Source organism: Dermacentor silvarum, chromosome 8 (genome assembly GCF_013339745.2).
Source record: "Dermacentor silvarum isolate Dsil-2018 chromosome 8, BIME_Dsil_1.4, whole genome shotgun sequence".
Classification (NCBI taxonomy): domain Eukaryota; kingdom Metazoa; phylum Arthropoda; class Arachnida; order Ixodida; family Ixodidae; genus Dermacentor; species Dermacentor silvarum.
In genome coordinates, this window is record NC_051161.1 from 37,122,776 (window position 1) to 37,149,075 (window position 26,300).

General features: G+C 43.3%; 2 protein-coding genes across 2 annotated transcripts in view; one reads left to right on the forward strand and one right to left on the reverse strand.

Annotated features, from left to right (window-relative positions):
• Positions 1 to 884: 884 nt before the first annotated feature.
• Positions 885 to 25,722, reverse strand: LOC119461025 (protein MCM10 homolog). The gene is made up of 17 exons (XM_037722203.2): positions 25,575 to 25,722; positions 24,944 to 25,495; positions 24,784 to 24,865; positions 23,261 to 23,423; positions 21,876 to 22,037; positions 21,313 to 21,443; positions 20,347 to 20,427; positions 18,805 to 18,894; positions 15,568 to 15,753; positions 14,829 to 14,911; positions 12,928 to 13,142; positions 11,141 to 11,273; positions 6,315 to 6,448; positions 5,381 to 5,494; positions 4,895 to 5,043; positions 3,833 to 3,875; positions 885 to 1,340 (listed from the first exon to the last, which is right to left on the reverse strand). Exons 1-17 carry the CDS (start codon positions 25,579 to 25,581, stop codon positions 1,266 to 1,268), a joined length of 2,400 nt encoding a protein of 799 aa, XP_037578131.1. The 5' UTR covers positions 25,582 to 25,722; the 3' UTR covers positions 885 to 1,265.
• Positions 12,968 to 26,300, forward strand: part of LOC119461027 (regulator of nonsense transcripts 2-like) — a 59,928-nt gene continuing 46,595 nt past the window's right edge. Inside the window, 1 exon segment of the mRNA XM_049672356.1 lies at positions 12,968 to 13,064. Within this exon segment, the coding sequence (XP_049528313.1) occupies positions 13,023 to 13,064 (42 nt within the window). The 5' untranslated portion in view covers positions 12,968 to 13,022.

Here is a 26,300-nt window from a genome sequence, read left to right on the forward strand (position 1 = left end):
TCGGCGCTCAGTTTGCGTTGAAGCGATAGACAGCAGCACGAAGGTCACTTCGCTCGCTGCTGCTGCAGCGCTTCCTCACGCCAGCGCTTGACAGCGCGTGTCCGCGCTCATCGAGAGTTATGTGTTCATGTTTGCCTGTGCATGCTGACACCATGCTTGTTAATATAGTTAATAAGCGAATGTTTACAACTTTATACGGACGATAAAACTACTAGTATCCTTACTTTGTACAGCTGTGTACTAATTTGCAATCGCAATCGATGCTTCGGCTTTCGGGCGAAACCGCGACTTTTTTTTCCCACGTAAGAATTAAAATAATATTGTGTGCAGTTGAACACTACTCTCATTTCTCAATTTTTCCTGTTTCTCAGCTCTTGCGTTTCCCGGCTCTTACGCGTTTTTTAACGGTCCTGTGAAAAACGTATCAGCGGGGTTTCCGGAGTAGATAACGTCCGCCGATGAATCGTCAATTGACCTTGAAGCCACGAGCTTCAGCAGAAACCGCACTTTGTCGTCGAGCCGCCTTGCAAGGCAGACGCCACATCAGCGCCGTACGTGGCGCTGTGGCTTAATCAGGACGCATGCGCTAGTGCTGTTTCGTCTCCTGTTCGCAACTAAGGTTGCAACCAAGGAGGTTGGTTGCAACTAAGGCTCGCTCTATCGTCACGTTGCACGTTTTAATTCCCCGGTGGTGGAATTGTCGGCGATAGACGCCGTCAAATCCGAGACTGTTTGGCGCAGTTAGGCGCAATTTTCGTCGATTGTATCAGGATGGCGCAGTAAATCCCATTTGACGCACTTTGGCGCAGTTGGCGCAGGAGTGGAATCACTGCATAAGGCTAGTGAGCAGGACGTTTTTGACATACTGGGAGGAATTGCACACAAGTCAGATTTATGTATGTACATTGTTTACTAATCCTTTTGTACTGACATGTACAAGGTAAACATATAAAACCACTTAGTAAAATGAGAAAAATAGATTATATTTAAAATTGGTGGTACAAACCGCCCTTATATGGCTTCTAAAGTTACATAATTGCACTTACGATTAGCAGCCAGCCATCATGGCATCATGAAATACATTACACTTTATGAGGATCATTACATATTACATGTGCATGTATTCTAACAGACTATGCATAATGAACATTGCAATGGGCATGATACAATGCTTGCAGAAATGAAAGCGGGCTTGATGACATGCACAACACTTCTGTGCGAATGACGAGACTTTGCTAGCAGCCTAACAAGAAACGTCAGTGTGATCACTTATTCAGGTACTTGACTTCTTCTCCACGAATCAGCAATTTTTCGCTGTCAAGCATGGGGCCAGGCTTTGGCTGAAAAAGGAAGGAGATGAATTGTATGATTAGAATGACTAATTGTAGCAAACTTGCAGAGAAAGTACAAATCAAAAAGCTGAACCAAAAAAAAAAAGGTGCCTCAGTGAAAACAGTGCACAACACCACTGCATTTCATGATGTTGGAGCAATAGAGTTTCCTACAATTACTAGAGGGAACTCTGGCACTGTGATTGTTCAGCCATCATAGGAATGATGGGTAGCAAATGGATTTGTCTGATCTTTATGCTTGCGACTTTGGACGCGTTCTTGTGGTTTCGTTTATTACGCTTTATCAGGGCCAAAACTGGCCTAAATTTCAAAGCAATACCTTTCTTTAATGCAGAAGGTAATATGACTCGGCAAGCATAATTGCTCCTAATTGCAGTGGTTCCACTTGTTCAGGCGTCCGTGGCATAATGGTTTCGATATCAGGCTTCTGTGCTAGAGGTCCTGTGTTTGAATCCTACTGTCGGAAAATTTTAGTAATGTTTATTTAATGATTTATAATGCAGTACTTTTTAAAAAATGATCACTCCGCAAAGTGACGAAGCCATTTAAAGCCAGAAGGATGAAGTTTAGGCAAATCCACGTACTACCCATAATTTACACGCTGGCTGACTTGCCCTGCTTGCAGTTCCCGAAAACACAAGCGCCACAGTTCCCTCTAGTAATTGTATGAAACTTTATGCTCAGAGCAGTGGTAACAAATGGTGTTGCCACTGTTCGGCTCTAATGACTATAATGGGAGCAGCGTTATTGTCGGCATTATCTGTCTTTTTAAAAAGCAGGAGCAGTGAACAGAAAAAGTGGATGTGCAACATCTCGATACAGTTAAACCTCGATATAACGAACACGGATATAACGAAGTACATAGAAAATTTGGTTGGCCATGCTTTATTCCAGAGGAGTATTTTACTGCTCTAACAAAATCGAAAACCTGTTATCCAACTCGGTATCGGTTACAGCAAAGCAAATTTTGGTTTGCAGGTGCCTCAATATATATATTCTGGCAACAAAATTGACAAATACAGGCGCCCACCAATTTTGGAGACGCCTAATTTTTCTGACTTTCCTGTGGCACCGCCACCTACCCTTAGCACTAGAATAATAATAGAAATTTCACACGCCGCACAATGTTTTGGGCTTGAACCACGCGCGCACGATGCTGCAAACACGGCGGGTATGAACAAACTTGCCGTCACGTTGACTGGCCTGAGACCGCCACTTTGGTTGCCGACTACCGACGAGACGACACTGGCTAGGCCTAGCGGGCTAAGCAGCTCGGCCGGTGACAAGCCGTTGCGGGAAGCTCGCCGTCAGTATGTTCACACTCGTAGACCTCATCGGCAATGGTGAGTGAGATCAGACGAACAGGCTAGATTGACGGCCGTAGTAGCGGCGTACGAATCCACGTGCCGTCCCCTTCGTGTCCGAAAAATATTCTGGCGACAAAAATTGAAAGGGCACATACTAGAAGGCCAGCAGCAGCTTGGCTGGTTTGACCGCTGTCGGCAAGCCAACGTGTCCAGTCCGCGTGATAACACCGATCGCACGGTTGCGTATTCGCGGCGACGAAGAGCGCGCCCATGTGCTGCATTTTTCCGCGTATAAGCCGCACCAAAAATTTGAAAAAATTAGCGATAAAGTCCGAGTGCGTATATGTAAATTTTGCCTTTAGGTGTGGCTTCATGGCAGCGCGCCCAGCACTGACATAAAGCCACACGCTGCCATGAAGCCACACCTCCAGGCAATGTTCCCTGCCATCTAAAGTTTCATTACCTCCTAGAAAACCCCACATACACGTGGTGGAGCACACTCTCCCCTTTTGCACGGTGGCCCATTTTCCTCTTACTTTCTAGTCACCAATTAGCATTTTCGCTGTTAGCAGTTGGAGAATAGTGCATGCGGCGCCGGCGAACCAGAACTCGGATCACAAGGGCTGCGATCGGCGGCGGTCCTTTACACAGTAGCAGAATAATATCAGCGTCGCCAAAGAGGTGGCGAACCGAACTGCTGGTCAAAGATAGGACACGGAAGAGTCGTGCATCCGCAACCTTGTTATATAGATTTGAGCGTTGTTTGTAGTTATTCCTGTGGGTTATACGCTCTATTTTTTTTTCTGGGTTGTTTTATTGGGGGTGGCGATTATACGTGAAAAATTATGGTATTTATTGTTGCTCACGTGCCTCGTATGGGCATGGAAGAATGCTGCCGGGCCATCAAAATTTGCAGGAGACCTTTTGGCCCATGGAGGCACCAACCTTGGATTTATTTCGCATAGGCCTGATCGCGATTTTCTTCCTCCGATATATGCGCATGCTTATAAAGAAGGAAATTTCGCGGCCGATAGACTTCATTATTGACGAGGTTTGACTGTATTGCAAGATCACCTGCAGTTTTATATGATCACATCACTCGATCACATTACACACTGCAGTGTTCACGCAATAGCACTCTCACAGCAACAAAAGACAAATATGGTACTGTACCTTCCCCATGGATGTTCTTTCAAAATTGGAGCCATTGCATTTCCTAGAAGAAAGGAAGGGAGAAACCCGAGTGAAGTTAAGAAATTGTCCTGAGTACAATGCCCTCAAAATAGGCTATTTGAATGTGCACACAGTTCTTACTGAAATTCTACATGTTCAGACCTTTGACCAAAATTAATTCATATTTCAGTTCCAACATACTGCTCATTTATAAATAATTAAAGTGCTAGAAAAATATTCTGAAGAGCACATATTAAAAAAAAATACTCATGCCTCTTGGAGTTCATTGTGATAAAACATCCCACATAGAGATTTCTCGAGAAATCCCGTGAGAAGCCCCAAGGAAGGCTCGCGATTAAGATAAGCTGCAAGCTTCTGTGTTTATACGTAATGTGGGCAGCTTAAAGCACTGGTCGCAGTTACACCATTGTAGATACGTATACACATAGTATTATTTACATAATTTCACACAACTAGTGCATAATGAGATTGTATACTTCACATTTCACAAGTAGCGAAACCCAATAGCACTGATGTGCAGAGAACTTGCTGTGAGTGAAAAAATATCAGTACAATAAATTCTTGACAGACTGACGGAGGATGGCCGATAACCAGCCAGCATAACGCATGCTTTTGCGTAGAACGTAGAATAACGCTGCAGTGAGACTCAGTGCTGTTGTAAGCCACACACTATGTGGTAAGGCAAGCTCTGACACTTTATGGTCTGCGAGGCTTTTATGAGGGTGCTTTGTATTATGTGAGATGGACATTTTCTAGGAAAAAAGGGAGTGCAATGGCTTGGGAATGGGTGATTACTCGGGATGAGACAGTCCCGGAACATCAACAGAAGTCGAATGCGAGATGTCTCAGCAGCCAATGTTCCCACAAGAAGACTTATCTACATTGCCCCGACGCGGATAAGTCCCCATGTCGAAATGTGGGCTACAGAAACATTCCTTTTTCGACCACTGTTGATCACTTCAACTCTATGTTTTCCCGTGAAACTCTTGTTTCCGTTTGGAGTCCCTGCACGTGATGTTTACGTGGCCGTGTGTTGCTCACCTGCAGCTGAGAGCTGGAACCCGGGCAAAAGTGAATGTGCGGTGACTGCAGTCCTTGCAGCGGAAGAAACGCTTCATGGCCTTGTGGTGCTTCAGGACGTGGTTTTCCTTCTTGCACAAGTCGGATGCCTGCTGAGCTGTGTAGTTGCACTGCAGGAAAACAAAGAGACCAGCATTTATACCATGCCGAAAACAAGAACAAAAGAATGCATAATGTTACACTAAAAAGCAGATATCATTGATCAAACTCTGGCCTATCCATAGCCTAAACCAAATATTCACAATATCGTGATTACGTAAAACAGCATATTATTGTGACCCAAATATTTCGCGAGAAAGGCACATCCTGCATCTTCGGGGTTACTAAATTTAAGTTTTTCTAGCTTAGGGTGTCTTCAGTTTTGTTGAAGAATTTTCGCCTTGCTCTCTACACATTACTGCTTTGTAAGGTAAAACACAAAGCTTAGGGAAGTACAAGACAACACACCTTTCTGCAGGACACCACATCACACTGTATTTCTGTGACAGACAGCATCTTTTCTTCCAGCTGCTCCTTCTTCTCCAATACGCTAAAGTACTGCTCCTCCTGCTCCTGCTCAATCTGAAAACATCACAGGAAACAGACAACCGTTGTTAGCCTTGGGTCAGTCACACATTGCACGCAGCTATGTTCCTCACAGCTACTAGAGAGTCTTGTAATCAGACAAAAGATTGCATACGCTCAAGGAACCTTAGTGTACTCAAGAAACAGTGTCACCCATGCTCATATACACAGTAACAAAGTCTGACTGCACTTTTTGTATACATGGCCGATAGCATTCACTAACTTTAAGTCCACCTTCTAAAACTTCCTCTTAATCGCTCCGAACATTCAAGTGTCAGACCTCTAAACATAATCCTTGGTGAGCAACTGTAATGGCAGTACATATGACTGTCTCTCCGCCAGGCACAGAAGCACTATACATGTTCACAATGCAGTACAATGAATCACTCAAAAAGCTGTTTTCATGTCGCAATCTTTTCGTTTGTCTTATTCTCATGGCCATGAGACCGCTCTTGCAAAGAAGTCACCAATGAGACATAAATCACTCCAGCCAGTTTACCAAGAAGAATATGTATTAGCAACATGTTCAGCTGACGCTATTATGTGAGGTTTGCAATTAGTAAGTAGCTGCTGGAGAAGACAGAAACTTCTTTTTGTGTAATCTTCATTCTGATCTGAAGAGCGCCAAACATGATTAGGACACAAGCAAGACACGCATTATCTGTGTCTTCAACCAGTTTGCTGTTGTTCAAATCAGAATATGTTCCACTAAAAAGCTGAAACGCTAATACTAAATGTCTTATAGCTGTGGCTAATCTATATAAGGCACACTTCAGCAGGCAGTATATAATAACATCAGCATAGAACAGAGCCCTACATCGTCCACTTGGTGAGCATGAGATGACTTTTGACGAAGCAGCCTCTCCACTTCTTCCTTAGTCAACGCTGGCCCCAAACGAGATTTTTTAGCTGCTGGCATTTCTACCAACTCGTCATCTCGGGTTTCTTCCCCTGAAAAAGTGTTGGAATAGATGTGCCGTCAGGTGAAAAGGAGTTACCTGTGAAGTTGTGCTAGCCATTTCTGTGACAGGCATGACTGTGTCCTGACAGACTGCCATCATCGTATGACAAAGTAAAATGCTGACCTCTGCCTTCGCCAAGTGCTGCAATGGTTTAGCAGCAAAGAGCATTCTTGAGCAAGTTGGTACACATTTTTAAGGTAAACATCAGCACAAATTCAATCCATAAGAAATAAGCCACTCACTCACACCCCTGCACAATGTGAAGAGTGCTAATGCAAGAAAAACGTAAAGGCTCTTTCCATAAGACTGCAGCTGAACACACTAGCAATGGCAAGTTGAGGTGTCTCTTGCACATGGTGGTACGTTGACATACATGGCTCTTGCTCATCAATCACTGCTTCAAGTGCACATTGACAAACATAAGACTAGCAAGGCGCAGATACTACAGTGTAGACCGCTTATAACGTAAGTCGCCGGAGTCGCGAATATCTGCACTATAAGCAGTACCGCACTATAATCAAAACAACGATTTTCAAGCTCTGCACGTATGCAAAACATGTAGACCAAGCATGTAAACACGCTTTGTACTATCGCGCGCACATCGCGATTACGTTTTCGCCAGTGAGCTGGCGAAAACATAATCGCGATGTAGCCGGTGCTCTTCAAGCTCGACAGCTTCGCACCGAGTCAAAACGAAACAACTGTTTGCCGCAACCACTGCGGAAAAAACCGTGACCGCTATCGACGTGATTATTAACGGCGACATCGCGGCGCTGAAGGCACGCGCCTGACGCACGCACCGAGTCTGGACGAATTAACTACCATTCGCTGCAACAACTGCAGTCGAAACCACGATCGCTATCTATGCGATTATCGATGGCGACTACGCAGTTTTTTAGGCACGCGGCCGATGCGCGTACCGAGTAAAAACGAAACTACTGTTCGCCGCAACCGCTGCGGAAAAAACTACGGCCGCTATCGGCGCGATCGTGGATGACGACTACGCAGTTACGAAAGCCCGCGGCTAACGCGGTGTTATGTGCGGCAGTAAACGCAAGAATACAGGCTTTAAAGGCGCAAATAGGCTCGAAGCGTCCGGCATTGCTGTCATTCACGTACGAAGCATCCAACCGTTGCTTCGTTTCGGTTGGATGCTAGCGCCGTTCTTGCTTTTTAAAGACGATAGTCTTTCTTGGGGAACTTCAACGCTGAAAATTTGGTCTGTCTGTCTGTTTGTCTGTCTGTCACCCGATTCAGCCACCCGGCCAAAGTTGGACCACATGCTTACCGCCCACACTACTTAAACTGGTACGGCTGTTCATACTTGTGAACATTATCGATCACAAAGTAAATATTACGCATATCTGGGGCGCAACATCACTAGGTAAGTATTAGGAGGTGTGTTCCTTTAATAGAAAATACATAGATACGTAACTCTAAAGACCCTAGTTTCTTAAGCTGCGCTGAAAATGCCATGCTATGCGCGCCGACGAATGACGTTCCCCGACTGCGCGCCGACGAGCGCCCTCTGCCATGGAGGAAGGAAACCCTCTGCACAAGCTCATGTTTCCCGATGTATTGCCAGATGGCGTCCATGTCTCACGCAGCGCCTCAATTTTATCAATGCCAGCCAGATGCGGCCGATTCAACATAAAGGAAGCGCTGTCTGAGGCAGGGCAAAACATAAATGGCCGCTTGATGAAATAATGCGGTAAAATGAAATCTGTTCAAACAAACCTTCATGCCAGGACGGAAATGGTACGAGAACAGCATCACGGGTGGCCGCGGATCAGACCAGCACTCATGTAGTACGGCCGGCAGAAGACTATCGTCTGTCGACGACATTTGCAGCGAAGCACGCAGCCCTTGCTCACTGAGCTCCGAAAGTAGTCCGAATTAACCGATGTGCGTCCAAATAAGGCTGAATTAACGAGATGATTGCACTGAATAATGCTACGCTGGCTGGGACTAGAGGACGAGTCCGAATTAACGAGGGTCGAATTAATGAGGTTTTACTGTAGCTCCAAACTAAATTTGCAGAACACTGCTTAAATTGACAGCGTCGCTCGCGCGATATCTGCACTTCACGACACGCATCGCGACGGGTGCACAGAAACTGAAGCCGCGTTCAGTGCAAAACGCACCGCTGAGAAGCAGCCAAGCAAAAGGGTTTCTCCGTCGGCTAGAGAACCTACGCGCGCCATTCGTTTGCTCAGTGTCTCATGCTCCTCCTCCGCATTCGCCCTCGTTGACCTCCTCTCCCATCGGTGGGCGCACCTTGTTGAGAAGCGTGCTCGCTGCTGCCCTTGTCGGCGAGATTTTCCCACGGAAGCCGCATTATAACCGGTATTTCGTCTCACGCGGCTGCACTGTAAGCGGTATGCGTATACATGGAGTTCTATGGGAGGGTAAACGGGAGTCGGAAAAGGCCGTGTTGTAGCCAGTTCTGCACTATAAACGGTTACGTTATAAGTGGTCTATACTGTATATGGGCCTTGGTGAAGCTTGTGTTTGCTGAGGTGCAGTATTGTGGCACCGTCTAGCATGCACTTGGTAAATGACGGTTGTTATACATATAATTATAACATATTATACACATTAGAGGCTTCACACAAGATGACACAAATCAATGCAAACACTAAGCACTATAACCTGTTATGCAACTAAAAGTTTGCTTGATTACACATTTCAGAGGCACAGTAGACACGCAAAAGGGGTCACAAACAAGAGCAAGCACGAAGTCTATAACTTGCTATTGCAAGTAAGAGGTTGCAAGCAAATGGCTAGAGGTGTATTTCATTCGGCCCCAATAACCTAATACAGTTCAGCTCCTTTTTTACCGGCTAATATGTTCACAGAATGCACGATCTTACGGCACCAACGTTCAGTACATCACAAGACTGCGATCGTGTGATACATTTTCCAGCCACTAGATGCCATGTGAACAAGAAAAAGCGTGAGGCATGGCAGCTTCCCCGTAGTACTTGCCCGCCTGTGACACCTGAAAATGCTGACACGCACTCAGTTTTCTCTTTCGGTACCAGCAAATCTCCTATCACAGCAACCATATTGCAATAAGCATCTTCACCCATCTGTTTCACAGCACGTGTGGCCTACTGCTGTTGGAAGCTTACCGCACACTTTTCATAGGCAATAACCCAAATGTGCCGCCATTCCCTGCTACAGGCAGTGCGAAGTGATCGTTGTGTTTTGCTCAGGTGAAATCGTATTCTGGCATCACCCACTAGCTCGATTTTGTTTCGGCTTCTCATCGCCATATTAAAACACTATGCAATAGGAAATCGACACAGCGCCTCTCGGGCTCATCAGGCCCCACCAGCTCAGTGCACGTTGACATTTATGTTGCAACGATTTGAGCAACACTTCACATTTCGTAGATGTCAACTACAGTTCTGTCTGCCATATTTGAGTGACTTCGGATTGTACTTTCCCGGTTAGTACGTTTTTTTCTCTCGTATTCTTTTCCAAAACGCATGAGCGAGATTCTACTGTTGGACACGACACAGAGGATGAACAAGATGCATAGACAGCACTGTGCCTGTGTACTACACTGAACGTATTAGTGGCATCTCAATTCTTTTCAAGAAAAATGAATTCAATATGATCTGTATGTATCAGTGATTAAATTTGGTGGATTATTAGCTTTAACTATGGGCATGTGCAAGAACCCTGTGTGTTGTGTTTTCCAATTATGATCAGTTGTAGGTGAGCCCCTATCCTGTACCACTTGCCTTCCGTCAACTTGTGCCCATTTCTACCTTCTAGTGGTTTCAACAGCAGTTACAATTTACAGCTTTTTAGTGCTTGGCATGAGTCTGAAAAGGCGAAGGCTGACAATAGGGGGGGGGGGGAGAGAGAGAGAGAGAGAGACTAAAGACACATACAGCAAGATACACACGCTTTGGGCACTATAGGACATACACACTTGTGCAGCAGCCAGTTATGCTGATTTGTGCAAGAGGTTACATTCTACTTTAAAATTTTGAATTTTGTGGACAATAGTTCTGTGGGTTTTCTCCGCACAATGCAAGAAAATACCTGAGGAATAAAATACGCATTGGTTGAGTAGCCATTTCTTTCAAAAAGATTGTTGATAACAAGCAGACTTAATCACATTGTCCTGAGAACACTGCCATATTCTCACACCCCTCTTATCCAGTTTCACAACAAAATCGGAAAGCACTCCAGAATGCTGACCGCTGAAAAATGATGGCTTATTTCTTACTTGCCGGTGCATTTTACATGATGCCAGAGTGGTGTATAACTTCTGAACTGAACAGTCCTTTCGTATTTATGAATCCTGAAATGCTTCCTAAGGCTGCCTTTTTTTTTGCTTCTTAATGCTTAAAGCAATTCAAGTATTACTGCTGCTATAACGACTCCAACTGCCAGAAATACTTGTAACTGGTATACTATTACAGCAATTACCACAAGTAATGACTACTACATTAAAACTACCATAATTGCAATACTTGCAACAACAGCAACAACCATTTCAGCCAAGGTAAGTTACATAACCGTGGAGTGAAGCTTGACAAATGTCTCTAGCCTATAGTTTTGTTGTAAAATTTACCAACTGTTCCTTCTATTAATGACTGCAGTGCTGAAGTAGAAATGATGCCTGATCTTGCTCATGCTACAAAATGAAAGCCATGCTCACGTGATGTGGGAGGTTCCTCAAGTTTCCTTTGAATCTTAGCTTGAACTTCGGAGGATGTGGTGTCTTTTTTCACGGCATTGGGATCTTGTTTCACAAGAGGAGCTTTTGCATTCAGCTTCTGTGCAGCTCTCAGCTGTGTAGACAAAAAAAGAAAGCTCAAGCCCGAGCTTAAGGTTCTGCATCTGGTGTCAGCACTATAGCAATAATTATCAACAGTAGAGTTTGATTCAAGGCACGGAATCTTGAATCTTTGAACACACAATCTGGTGATAGGCAAAAGGTTTGTATAATTTAATACTGCAGTTATTCTAAGTATTCTCTTTTACGTAAAGTGCAGAGACGAGCTATGGCAGACCTTTGTTCCAGACATCTGATGCAGTATAATAGTAAAATATTTTTGAGCAATCAAGAAAGCTCTCGTATGCAAACTTTCCCAGCCCTATGATTTCTTTCCAGCTTGCTGATGTTAGATAAAAATCACTCCTAACGTAGCGGACAGGTTTTGCAGATATATACTCACGTGCAAACTGATTGCCAGTAGGGTTTGCCAATAGTAGTGTAGACTTAATGCCTCAATAAAACTTATATAAAGATTAAAAATGTGTTGCCCGGCTGTTCCTGTATCGGCTTAATTGATGCGGAAGGTGCACGAAGTATGTTAAACACTAATTTTCAACATACAATTATAATCAGCATTTGAAGAGGATACAGGAGGAGGTCTGTCTGAAAAGTAATGGTACTGATGTCACTAACAATTTATTTCTGTGCCAAATGGCAAACTACATGGTGTCCCCTTCAAAGTAACATACTTTTCCATCCTTCCATGTGATGCCTTTATGCACTACTGCAAGTATTCCGCATCCCAGAAGAATATAGGCCTCGGCGACAATGGCAGACTTCCAGTGACAGCTCTGGCACTTGTATTCGGGGTCGTACTAAAAAATTCACGTCTCATCACCAGAAATGGCTTGACAAAAGCAAATCTGGCTCAGTTTGAAGACGTGCAATGATATCCAAACACATGTGCATGCGGAGCTCCTTCTGATCAGAATTCAGCAGCCATGGCCCCATCCTTGCACAGATTTCTTGCGTGCCCAAGTCTTCAGTGACTATCCTCCAAACAATGTCCTTTTGCATGTTCAACTGGCTGGCGATTATTCGAACAGTCAACTGGCGATCAGCACATAAAACCTGCCTTACACTGTAGACATTACCACCATTCCAGCTTGATGATGATGATGATGATGTACCTCTGTCATGGCTCGCATCCACTAAGGGGGATAGGCCAAGAATCGGGTGGCAGTGGGAATGCTAAAGAAAATTTATATTGTTGAAGGCCTCCCACTTCTTGAGTCATCTTCCACTTCCTCGCACCCCTCTTTGAACCTCTTGTGCAGCACAAACACATGTGCGCGTGACATGGTATCATCTCCATAGACTTGCTGAACCATTTGGAGTGCTACTGACAGAATTTTGCCCAATTAAAACCAGAAATTACAGGTTGCTTCGTTGCCCCATGCTCATGGTTCATTTCTCAGATCCTTACAACTGAACGGCTTGCAAAGGCAATAATATAAAAAGACATGATTACAAAAAAACTAAATGGCTGCAGAAAGCTGAGATTAGTCATATAGTACCAAGGCATCATATTACTCAACTAAGTAATAAGCTTATCTCTATTTAGCTCATCGCCCACACAGCATACCCAGTCCCGTTACTTTTCAGACAGACCCCGTATAACACATGGAGTGGTACGAACGTTACTATGCAAATTTACAGCTACTTACCTTAGCAATTTCAGATGGAGTTAATGCAGTTAGTCTCGGCAAAGGCACTGAACCTGAGCTGATGGGGCTGACGGCACCAAGACCCTTTGCCTGCAATGCTGGGGCAGTCCTTCTGGAGCCTAGAGATGCACCTGCAGGTGACTTCATACTGCCGTTGTGCATCTTGAGAAGGTCCTTAGCAGTGATAGATATCATTTCCTTTTTTGAGGATGTCGCTGCACATAAGATGAATAATAAGAGGCTCAGATGAATAATAAAAGAGGCTCAGGCTTACTCGTGACACTTAGACCGAGCTAAGCCTATCACACTTTCCCTCACTGCACTATCGTACTTGCTGCAGTGACAATGAAAAAAAACGTGTCACAATTAATGCTTTTAACAAGACAGAAGTACACAGGCGGATGAAGACTAAAGAGGAAGCTTGAGCTCAGGAGCTCCTACCTAAATACTTGGGAACGCAGGTATAGTTTTTCTCGGCATCTACTGCATTGAATTTGATTAGATTTGTTGTACTAAAAAAGAAAAAAAAAAAAAGAGAGAGAAAAAGTAATAATCTAGTGATTTGCAGGAAGATTTTTTATTTATGCCATAAATTTTTAACAAGAACTGTTGTAAAGTGCAAATATGAGAAAGCAAATGTACAAAGTTTTCAACGCTAACTCAGTAATAAATCATGATATCACTGCTCTGTAAAATGCACCTACTAAGAAATCTAAAGCGGACAAAATTGATGTTATTATACACCGCCCTCAAATACACCACTAATTTGTGTGTACTATGTTTGCAAAACCCTTGTAAGTATTGCAGCAGTTTCACGCAAGCTAACCTGACATCAAATTTGTCCACTTCAGATGCTAGCAACAGTTTCACGCAAGCTAACCTGACATCAAATTTGTCCACTTCAGATGCTATAACAGATGATGTTTACAGAACTGCAGTACCTGCTTTTAGTGCACAGTTATGGATTTGTACTCGTCATGCTTCAATTTTTTTTAACGTTACTAATTTTCAACAATTCTTGCAAAAAATTCTACGTCTCACTTAAACATTCTGCTTCCTACAGCTGTTAAAATTTAACCTTCTTTCTTTAACCCAAAATTATTAATCCAATTTTCTGGTTAATTCGACCTGACAAAAGGTCACAATCGGTGCCCATGCATTTTTACGGGGCCAAACTTTCGTTATTTGGATCCTAAAATTGGCCTTTGCTGGATAATTCGAAATTGACCAGCCAGCACGCATATGCCTGTGGTGACTCCAATAGCGACCCCTTTACTAGCATTTTCTATCTCGACGAAGTTTAGCAGAGAGTGCATGCATAACAGGTTATGCGGAGCAGCATCACTCGACGCCACACGAACCACAGCCAACGCACTTATATTCAGCAATATTGAAATAGCTTGTCAGTTTACGCTGAACGTTCTTCTTTTCAATGTCTGTAAAAAAGTCCTGGAAGTTAAAAAACGCCGCCATTTCCTCACTCAACTTAGCAGCGGCGCACCGCCAGTCGGTGTGGCCGCACTGCTGCAGCAGCATTTCAACGCTGGCCGCGCTGCATACGTTTTTCCTCAAATGTGCCAGGAGCTTAACACGCTCATGGGTTGTTGGAATGTTATTTAAGCTAGTTCACTGGAATTTAAAGCCACGAATTTTAGAAATAGCAGTAAAAGCTCACTTCTGCAGTCGTATTCTTCAATTTCAGGTGAAAACACGACTGCAATAACCGTATGATAGTACATTGCTCCTATTGGATGTTGGCTGGAAGCATTATCCCGAAAAACGTACTATGCAGAATCGCATCAACGAGATTCCACTGTATATGCTCTTTATAATATTTTAGAAAATATAGGCTATCAATAATCACGTGTAATATATGTAGGTATAACGAAACAAAACACTACCAGATGATGTTGAGTCTGTCTCATGCACCACATGGCGAAGGAAGTTACGAGAGCCAGCACCGGGATTGCACAATGCCTTGCCCCTGAAATTAACGTAATGAAAATTAGTTTTACACAGCCACAACAGGAATGAAATTACTCCTACACAAGCAAAAATCTACACAGTCAATGTGTTGTGTGCAACAAAGGCATTTTTAATTTTCCTCTGGAATGCAACCAGGATTATAACAGCAAGCAGTAACTTTGCATGTACACTGTGTACTATAGCACTCACTATGAGCTACAACACGTGACCACTTTTCCACGTGCTTTTGTACGGGTCGTGCTGCCTTCTTGATCTCCTCTGGCAATCTTGAGTTTGCTCAAGATCAGTTTGTCTTTTGTACGCAGCATTTTTGTTGCCTACAAGAAAAATCTTCAACAAGCTACAATGCGAAAGCGCGTGGCAAAGTGGTTGGTGTTGTAGCTCACACTAAGCGCGATAGTAGATCTGTTCTACATGTATGCAAGTCATTTCGTGCATCATCCTTATCAGATGGAGCAGGAGGCCATATGCATGGCCAAGTAAATATCTCAAACATCGATTAAAGAGTCTCTCTTTGCACTTTTTGTTAATTCCCTCATGGGAGTTTATGGTCTCATATATATTTGCAATGATCAAAACAACATGATGCGAAGTAGAGCAAAATGAAGTAAGCAAGCAGGAAAACAATAAAAATAATTAAATAAGCAGACTTACAGAAAGTCTGACTTAGATGCAACAGCATTGATGGCCTGGTTCTCCGACGAGGAGAGGTGCTTCAACTGAACGGCTTGTGCCGCAGCATGCCGTGATGTCTTCTCGATCTCCTCTGCCTGTCTCGCAACCTTGAGATTGCTTAACATCAGTTTGTCTTTCGTACGAAGCGTTTTCGTTGCCTCTCGTCTGTAAAACGCAACGTGTGTTATAGAGCAGTCCAACAAGCATTGCTGCATGAAAATAAAACACATCATTTAAAAATTCCAAGTAACAGACATGAAGATGCAAGACGGCTGTGCAAAGCAGAGTGACCAGACAAATAACATGTTTAAATCAAGCTCAAATAAGTGGTTTAGCTCGTCTAAAAAAAGCTTAAAATCTAAATGTTTCTCCTAAAGAATCCCCTAAAAAATTCAACTTCTTTAACACTAAAAGTGTAATTTGAGCATTGCAGTTTCGTACACTTTGTGTAAGACGACTGAACGTTATTAGAAAACGCGTGACCAAATAGTAGTTCGAAATTGGTAGCCAGCATTTATTACAAAGCTATCTTGTGCTAAGCAGTAAGTCTTCTCTCCACGAAAGAATCATGGAGGCAGTGGCCAGCCACTTCGCATACTAAATCGTTTCGTGTGCATACCTGTCTGTATAATGTGTCACAATTCTGCTTTGAACCATACTTGCGCTTAAATTTGAATAGTTCAATCTAAAGTTCTAAACTATGTTGTCCCTAGGAGCATGAATTAACCCATTTTCCTTGCATATACAAGAAACGTGGCTTTCCTTAAAAGTACCTTGTGCTTAGATTTCAGGCAGCGGACCTTGTGCAACAGTGCATTTATTGAGAACACCTAAATGGCTGGAATGCAAACCAGTACAGCAGCCAATTGAGTCCCACCTATGCAGGCATATAATACAGTCAAGCCTTATCCTAATGATAGTTGCATCTGACCTAGAAATACTTTTGATATATCAAGTACAGTCGAATCCACCTATAACGATACCAGTTTTAAAAATATATGGATATAACAATGAGCAGCCAATGCACCATCAATCACTTAGTACTAGAATGCTCCCATGCCGCATTGTCGATTACAGTTAAACCTCGATATAACGAAGCTGGTAAAATTGGCAATTTGTTTCGTTATATTGAAATATCGTTATGCTGAAATTCAGTCGAGTATGAAAGAAGTTTAACTGCTGTCGCAAAGGAATACTGCGACAATAAATGGAAACTTCTGCAGATGCGGATGGTCAAATTGTGGAATTACATTTGACTGCATGCGAATGCACCTCTCACTTTAGATGCAAGTGAAAGTGTATGAGAGCGAGCTGAGAAGGATGGTGGCTTGATGGGCGCTGTCTTCCTGCATGAGCTAGTGAATAAGGAGGAAGGGAACAAGCTTGTGGTAACGCAATCAAGCGCGCACGGGGAGGGGGCCAGGTGGGTGCTGTTGTGCATGGCGGTCCCTCAGGACAAAGAATGCTTCACCAGCAGACGTGCAGCTGTGGAGTGCTGTCCACGCTTCGTTTTCTCGAGGCCAAGGAGCTGGCGACTAATTCATTCGTCACTCGTACTTCACAACAGCGGGCATCTCCTTTTCTAGCGTGGCCGTGGCTGCACATGTCTGTCAGCGTGGCTGAGTGCATGCGCAGCCCGCACGTCCTATTTTAGAGACAATCTGCCGCTTGTACAAAGTCTAGCCGAGCTGAGATGGCATGGCATTGTGTGCTGTCTTCCCGTGCATTTAGTGCTGGTGGTCGCGTAACCTCGAGTTTCAAAGATGCGTTAAAGCGAGAGGCAGACGAAACATTCGCTCTCCGCTGCAGGACGACACTATCAGCCACTGTGGCAGAGTGAATGTGAAAGCGCGGCTGGCTTCGCTTTGTACTGCTGATGTGAAGATATCGTCAACACGGCTCTTTTTTTCCATTATTCAAGTTTGCTTTTTCGATTGCCAGATTAGAGGAGAGGAGAAATAACTTTATTGCAAGTCCTGCGAGTTGATGGGATTCGCAGATTATTCTGAAATTTTTGCGGCCCCTTATGTGCAAGAAAATATCCGTTGGCGAGGGTACTTATTTTAATTTCGTTATATTGAGGTTCAAGATACACAATGTTCAATGGACAAGTTATAAAAAGTAAATACTTTGTTATATTTCGGTAAATTTAGTTATATTGAACTTCGTTACATTAAGGTCTAATTGTATAATTAAATCTGACTACTTACTGGGTGTGTATGCCAAAAGGAAAAAAAAAAAAAAACACACACACACAACTCGGAATTCTTGGGAAAGAAAAGGCACCCACCTGCGTGCCCCACACCTTTGCCTTTGTGCCCTGCACCCTGCACGGCACAAAGGCGGGTGTGGCAAAGGTGTGGGGCACACAGGTGGGTGCGGCAGCTCGCGTTTGTTAAAAATTGTCTTGCATTTCGCGCTCCTTTTCTTTTTGCTTCAGATTTGATATAGCCAGTAATGCGGCAAGGAAACATTGTAGTAAGCGGCTGCTCATTGTTACATTTGAGTATTGTTAAAACTGGTAATACTGTTAAGCGGGTTCGACTGCAGATTTTTCTGGTTAACTAAAGTGTTTGCTTGTTTAACCCCTCTGCTTTTTCGTGCAACCCGGCTGTATGTATAACAATTATCGGTTATAACAATGGGATTTTCATGGCACTGGAATATTGTTTAAGTAGGTTCGAGTGTATTCTTAATAAGCATATATTCATTACACGCTGATATCACTGAGAAAAAGTCAAGATTTACTTGATCATATTCGATAATGCACTATATTCCCATTTGTGTAGAGAGACTCAATTGTAGTTTCAAATAAAGCCAGAAACTAATTTCTTAGGAGACAGGGACTAGCCGGGTGACATGGGGTCTCCCCTGCGTCTTCTCTGGACCTAAATAAAGTTATTTCACCCACAGGCGGAGAGAGCAGAGCTGGCATTCTGCAGCATTACATGACACGTATCACAAGGAGAAATTTGTGTATGACATTAACGCAAGAGAGAGGTTGAGTCATTAAGCCAGATAAAAATATCCAAGTCCACAATCCCGCAAGACTTAAAGGACAGCTTTATCATTTGTGCCGATTCAGCACACATTGAAACAGCTTTAATTTGTTCTGGTGGGGCTTTTAAATCTCTGCATCCCTGCAGCAAGCACACAAGATTAAATTCAGCTATATTAGGATTACTGAATAGCCCTGTGGTGCCTCAACCGACTCACGTGGGATTCATAAACATCCGGCCTCCGTAGATGACTTGGGAGTTCTTGAGGACTTTCTGCCTCAAACCGCTCGGTGCAACACCAGAGTACCTAAAGAACACATTGGACATAGCAGTCAACATTACAGGGCGCTTGGAAGAGCGTGGCAACCAGTTGCGGAGCAATAACGTACAATTATGTTTGATACGAGTTGGGTCAATGGGCCCCGACGAAAGGGGACTCAAGCAGAGCACACAGCCTTGGACATTCATTATGAGGAATATGGATTTCAGTATGCTTAAGTGAACTTAAGAAGTGTGCACAACAGAGATCTATGGTAACATGGATACATTCCTTGTCAGTGCCAGTTCCACATTCAGCAGTTGTTTAGTGCAGTGACAACAGTCAAAGAACAAAGCACTTATGCAAATTTCTTCTAAAATAGACAAATTGCTGCTCTTCTGTAAGCCAATGAATGGACAGAAGTGTTCTAAAGACACATTGGAGGCTGCAATAAAAACACACAGGCTGCGCTACATTCTGCGGAATGCAATGAAATTAATCTAATAAATGTCATCCGTATATTTCGCTTCACTGAACTAAGATACTGTAATAAACGTTTTGCTACGGCATCAAACTAATAACATCAGTGCATGCCTTTCAATGCATTGAAGCAGTATAATGGATATTACATCATGTGGAAGTGAAAACGTTTTTGACCATGCTTGTTCTGTAATACAGCTATGTATTTTTGGAACATGCTCAGCTGGAATGATACACAAAATCCTAGGTGAAAAGTCAAGAGATTTGAAGAAGGCAGTATGAAATAGCAAACTGTCGTAGCGGATATCCTAGTTGACATTAAAAGAAAGAAGTGGTGTCAGGCAGGTCACGTGATGCGTAGAACAGATGGTCCATCAGTGCTCTATTAAGGCCAACCTACATGGAGCGAACTTTTGTGCCGAATTTCACATGAAGGAAATGGTTGCGGTGTTCTGCTGGGTGGTGAATATCTGGAGAGAGTTAATCGGGTGCCATTTCCGATAACAGTATGAGCATCGAGATGTCTAATAGCTGTCTAATAATGCAGCTATGGCCTAGTTGTAGAGCGCCTGCCTCGGCTGCGGGAGGTGGTGGGTTTGATTCCCACCGCCTCCGGGCACCCACTAGTTCAAATGGGCACAAGTGAACCTCGGCCTGGCGTTTAGCTTCCTTCAGTGGTTATACGCTTAGGAAGGGAGCCTGCGCCCTAAATTTCTATCGAAACCCTCGTGAGCACAAGAAGCCATTCAGAGCTATTTCTGATGTAAATAAAATAAAATAAAAAAGAAGGAAATAAAAATAACTTTTTTTTTGGTCATTGTCGCCTTCATCTACCTTTAATTTTTGCAGAGAATTTCCAGAATTTCGATGTCCACAGGTTAGCAGGTATGCATTTGTCATCCATGGATGTTAATCTCTAGTACAAAATCAAACCCTCCTCAAATGATTTGGTGAAAACTATAAAACGAGAAGTGCAAAGTGAAAATGAGCATAAGAAAAACAAAAAGTTCAAAAACTTACGATGCTTGGAGGTCAGTTCGCTTGGAACTCATCTTGCGGTACTCGGCTTTGACATGGTACACACAGTATGGACATGTTGACCTAGGAAACGAGAATTTTGTCCCCGATAAAGTAACTAACCTATATAAAAATTCACAGAATTTACATTCACCTACAAAGTTGCATGCAATTAGCACCCAGACAGAAACCGCACGTAAATAGGAAGTTTCTTGTTCAAAAACAAAGCAATGCACCAAATACTTCCTCAATACTGGTCTACTAATTGGTGATAGGAACTTAACCTATTGCAGAAGCAACTGGCGTAGCATAAACATCTCATAAATGCATGCAAATTTATGCTTCTATTTATGACTAATAACCTTACAGACTAGCATTCAAAGCAATCGTCGAACAGTACTGCAGTCATTCAAATATTTACACTGCACTGTGTTCCTAAGCATTTAAAATAACCAATATGCATCTTGAAGGCATCAACTGACAACTAAATATTTTACAAAAGGCTTTTCTTTGGGAGCAAGACTTCACATCACATGGCTTTTATGACACAATATAGTGTTTCGGTGGCAGACGCTTGCTGGAAAAGAATGTTGCGTAGCAAATCAAAGAGGCCAATGCACTCAGAAAACACGAAAATGTTAGGAAAACCCAGTGCCTTATGTGAGACACCGAGGAACTATTATGTCACATGTCATACTATGCCCATGCGGTCAATCTATATCTACTAAAAGTAAGATTTAATTTGAGGCCACATTAATAGATAATCTAAAAGTCGCTAGATAATCCTTTATAAAAGTTATTTACTGGCATCTACGGCCTATTACTATTCTCCAAAATGTTCATCTTTGTTTATACTATTTCTGTGCACGCTGTCACCTCAATGAAGTACGGCTACATCTACATCCCCCCCCCCCCCCTCCTTCCCCACATCCATCCTCGCTTTTGCTGTTATGGACTGAAAACACATACGTGTTGACTACATTGGTGCAGGGTTGACCATCTCTGGTTTTGCCTTTGCATGTTCCAAAATCCTTGGATGTTCCCATCAGCATCACTTTGCCAGGGTGGTCTATACTGAGGCAAACTTCCTTTCGAGCGCTCTGTGGAATAGATGTGTGCATATTGAAGTGTTTCCAGAGGCAAAGAGTGAATGTGAAGGTCACATATCAAACAAGCAGGCAGGCTGCATTGTGTAGCAGCATCTTGATAGTTGAAGTTTATTGACTTTTTGTCGCCCAACTGCATCTAAAGCCACAGAGAGACAGACCTTACTAACAGTTCACACAACCTGTCTGTACAAGGCACCAGTACATCCACCAGACTTGTGGTGTCTGGTATCTCACAGGAGTATGGTTGGTACTCCTGTGAGATAGCAGACGGCTCCACACACTGAAAATTATAATTTAAAAGCTAAATTAAAAAAAAAAATCATTTTCTTCACTATGTGAAAGTGATTTAAAGGTAGATATTTTCATTTATCTAATGCAAAAGTTTCATGCAATAACATAAATATATTCGGGACAACAACTTACGTAGTTGTCCTTGTTTGGCATGACTGATGGATTCAGAAAACCAACCACGGAGCCAACTGATGTCTTCCAGTGTTTCTCATGTACATCACCAAAGAGAAAAATGCAAACAAGGTTTTCACAGTCTAGCAGGTCTGTCAACTTCCATATTGAGAATGGCTTTCCCTGCAACAAGAAAGCTTTTGTTTTTCTCACAGCCAAAAAAAGAGGCAAGACTGGAATTCCTTAGCACTGCAAAAGAAAATCATGTCATTGTGTGGGCAACTTGCCTCAGTTATGCCAAATTATAAACTCTAGACATCTGTGCTAGTGTTATGTCATTACCTGTATCTGCATATGTAGATACCCTGGATCAAGCACCAATAGCAAACGTATAATGTTAAACCGAATTTAAGCACCTTTGTCTGTTCACCTCCCGGTCCCTCTAACTGGGGCAGGGTGCTTGGAATTGTATCACCTTTATATTCAGTAACATCATTCTCTTTTTCCAAAAATAGGTCTATTGAGAGGGAGAGTTATGCTTCGATTAACCGAGTGCTTAATTTAATGTTAATACAATTACATACAACACAATTTAAATGGCAAGATCCATGAGGGTAATTGACTCAAAACTACAGCACCTTGCGACTTAGAAATCAGCATGATGTGAGAAATTCCCACATACATAATGCTTAGTTGATTTGATGTTCAGCAAGGGCTCTTGTTGAGACAAGTGCATAACAGAGATTACAACCATGTCACGACATCACAGGACAAGGGTGAAATGGGGATCTCAAAACCAGTACTGGCTAGACCAAGTGACCACATAAATAATTATTAATTCTTTCCTTACTAGAGCTACTAAGACTATATTGTGAAATGACAGTGTCAGCCCATTAAAGCAAAAAATGCAACACTTTTGCATTAGTATTACTTTTCAGTGCAAAGTGAACATCATCCCAGGAAGTGGTACAAGTGGCATCTACGCCACGCTTAAACACTGTGCCCTTCCAATAACAAACATTGTTTAACATATCGTTAGCATAACAAGGTTCCTATAGTGCCAAAGAAGAGGTGATAGACAAGCTACATGTTTACAAACATAAGTATGGTAACACATAGTATAGACAAAATGAGCAGATGCCACTTCATCGCTTTTCTTAGCATTGAACAATAGTAATCTGTGCCGAGCAATGGTTAGACCACATTTATTAACCTTGCCTTGCCAGCAAACTCCTAGCAGTAGAGCTAAAAATATTTTTGTTTTAACTTTACTCGCCATCCCATCTTTGTGATGGCATGCTCTGCAGCTTGCCTATGAAATCATAGTGGCATGTTGATAAGCAAAACTAAAAAAAGAAACAAGCAGCCAGAATAAATGCAAAAGCATGACTAGGGACTATACTGACATTTTTGGATGTCTTTGGTGGTGTCTTGTTGACCAGCACACCAACTGTAACCCAGTCAATGTCGATCTTCTTCTGCTGAACAAAACTGGGTACCATGGACATCTTCACCATTTTTCTTCCACTCATACGGGCTTCCATAACTGTTGATGACACCACGGGCCGTCTGAAAGTGCAAGCATGGTTTCAGCATTCACAGCTCAGTAGATGAGACTAGCTTCAAGCTAGCCAAGCAACTAAGTTGTCAGGTAATATCCAGTTATTGTGATGCGTGACCAAAAACAGCTGTGGAGCCATATCGGTCAGCAGAAAGCATTTGACATAAGGTTGCATTCCTGAAAGCATTATCTCAATAAAATTTCAATTCACTGATGGGCTTTATTGTCCCAAAACTATAGCTAGCACAGGGAAATGCTGCAGTGCAATGGCACCAGGGTAATTTCAACCACCGGGTACTTTAAGAGGCAGCCTAATTTTAGCACATTTGCATTCCATCATCAGGTTGCATGTGGCCTTGATGTTTTACATGCATTTATGCTTCCCCCCAAAGGCACTAGACACTGAAGCAAGCTTTCTTTTTTTTAAGTGCTCTGAAAATGAATAAATTAGTTTCTATCAGTCTAGCGGTTTTCTGCAACTTATGGGATGCTATTTTCAGTTTCAAAATAGAGCTGCAGGAAAAATTTATTAAATCAGCTTTGGAGCAGTAAATATAATAATTAAACCATTCTGCACAGCAGACAGTTTGATTTCGGAAATATTCAGTTATTATTGCGATAGCAATTATATGGACACTCCAAGCGGATTTCTGCCGTGGGCGTCGTCGTCACCGTGAGGTTCCCTATGACGTTCAACGGCGATGAAATCGTCGCCGCGCGCCGTATGTGCGAGAGAAAGCGCGCGAGGGACGCGCGCGTTCACTGGGAGCGAAAGCAAGGCGGAGAGCAAACGCGCGTTCTGCGCCGTGCTCCCTGAAGGGCTGCAGAATTAAGCGTCTCTTTCCTCCTTTACAATAACCATATATATAGAGCAAACGCGACTTAATCCGTCGCGCTAAAGGCCGTGGGGGGACGAGAGGGAGGGAGGGAGGGAGGGGAGGCGCCGTTTAGCTGCGGCACCAAATGCGTATTTATATAAAAATGTTGCGAGGCGAGAAGCTGGTAAATACTTCTGACACTGCTCGATGAGTGTCCCGTTCTGACCTCGTCGAAAACCTCCCAGCCGCCCCCAGAGGCACCGGCAACAGTCACCAACGCCGCGCGCGTTCGGTGCGAACGCGAGCAAAACGCCGACGGCGTCGACAACAGTTCTGCGCGTTGCTGGTGCTGCTGCATGTCCAAGTTTTTACAGCTGATAAAACTATTATCCTTACTCCGTATAGCTCTCTACTAATTTGTTGTCGCAATTGATGCTTCGCCTTTCGGGTGATACTGCGACTTTTTTTTTTTTTTTTTTTTTTTTTTATAGCATTCACTGTACCTTTTGTCAAACGTCAAGCTAGCGTGGGAAGGTGTGTGTATACTTACATAATACGTATGCCAGAGTAAGGGTCCCTCACACCGCTTCCCTCAAGCCCATCAAGTGGAAGGGTGCCTTTGCGCTTACTGTCTTTCCCTAGAAATATAAAGATGATGTACGTGACATGTATAACACAAGAACGGGAAAAGAGGCGCTGCTGACTTACACGTATCAACAGGCGGCCGCGATGAAAATCCGACGATTTTCGTTCTTCGAGTTTTCTCTTAATGCTCTTGCCCAGTTTGCTCAAACCTGCCTCGGTCGGATAACGTTTCTCGTCGTCTGACGAATCAGTGTCACCAGAATGCACGACACTTTTCTCAATTGAAGTTACTTCCGGCTCCATCTTACCATCATCTTTAGCCGCACTGAATATATCTTCGTCCACGAGCTTCAAGGGCCTTCGTGTGGAGACTGAATTACTGGGGCTGCTTCCACTACCGCCGTTCTTACTCGTGGAATCGCCTTTTGCTTGCACGACGGAAGCTTGAGACGCTTCTTGGCGAGACGATTTTTGATTTTCGAGCTGTCGGCGAAGTATATCCATCTTTTCTTGCATTTCACGCAGCTGCTTTTCAATAGCCGCAGTGGAGGCCGGTTCATTTTCGCTTTTCCGATCGCAAGTATCGCTTATCGTCTTTGAAGGACCTTTGTTTTCTTCCGCCTCCATAAGCTCTTGCCCAAGTAGTTCATCAAGGGCGTCGATGTCCAGCTCGGCATCTGTTCATTGGAGACAGGACATTAAGCAGAGAGACATAACAACGCTAGCAAACTCACAAGTGCTGCTGCATTCACTCACCATCCATTGTTTAGATAGCTGATTGGCACCTAACGTCAAGATAAAATACTAATGCCATAGAATAAAGAACCAACTTACTAATGCCTACTATTAATCATCTGCCGCTTTCTCAAAGCAACGCCAAACACGCCTGCGTACGGCTCTCCGTCTTTCCGCGCGCTTTTCGCGGAGCGGCGCGAGCGTCCTCTGTGAGAAAATGAAATTGTAGCTGTAGGTGAAAATAGTAAAGCGCGTAGCTCAATCTAAAGATTATACTACAACGTTGTGTACAGTAGTATGACCAGTGTGCAGCTTATAACTAATTATTATTGAACACTGTTGCGAAACATTATTTGATTATTACATCTTCGGAACGGACGCCAGGTGGCTTGGTTTCGAAAACATGGTGCTGTGTTGATGTGTGAGCATGATCGTTTCAGAATGCGATAAAGTTTTCCCACGTAAACTGTGGCCAAATGCGACTTGAAGCGTTCGCGAAAACTTTTGTAAAACAGGTCGGAATGTGATCTCACTGTCGACACGTCGTGTAGGCGATTGCGCGGTATTGCAGGTTTAAGAAGCGCGCATCTTTTAATTGTGTGCGTGCCCGTCGACTCTCCACACTCTCCACGTAGGAGTTTGCTCGGCAAGTGGTAACAACATCCCGTCGCGGCATTTTCACCTTCGGCATGGTCTACAGCAGCAAACCAAGAGCAGCACACAGCAGCTGCATTAATCGCGTGAGCA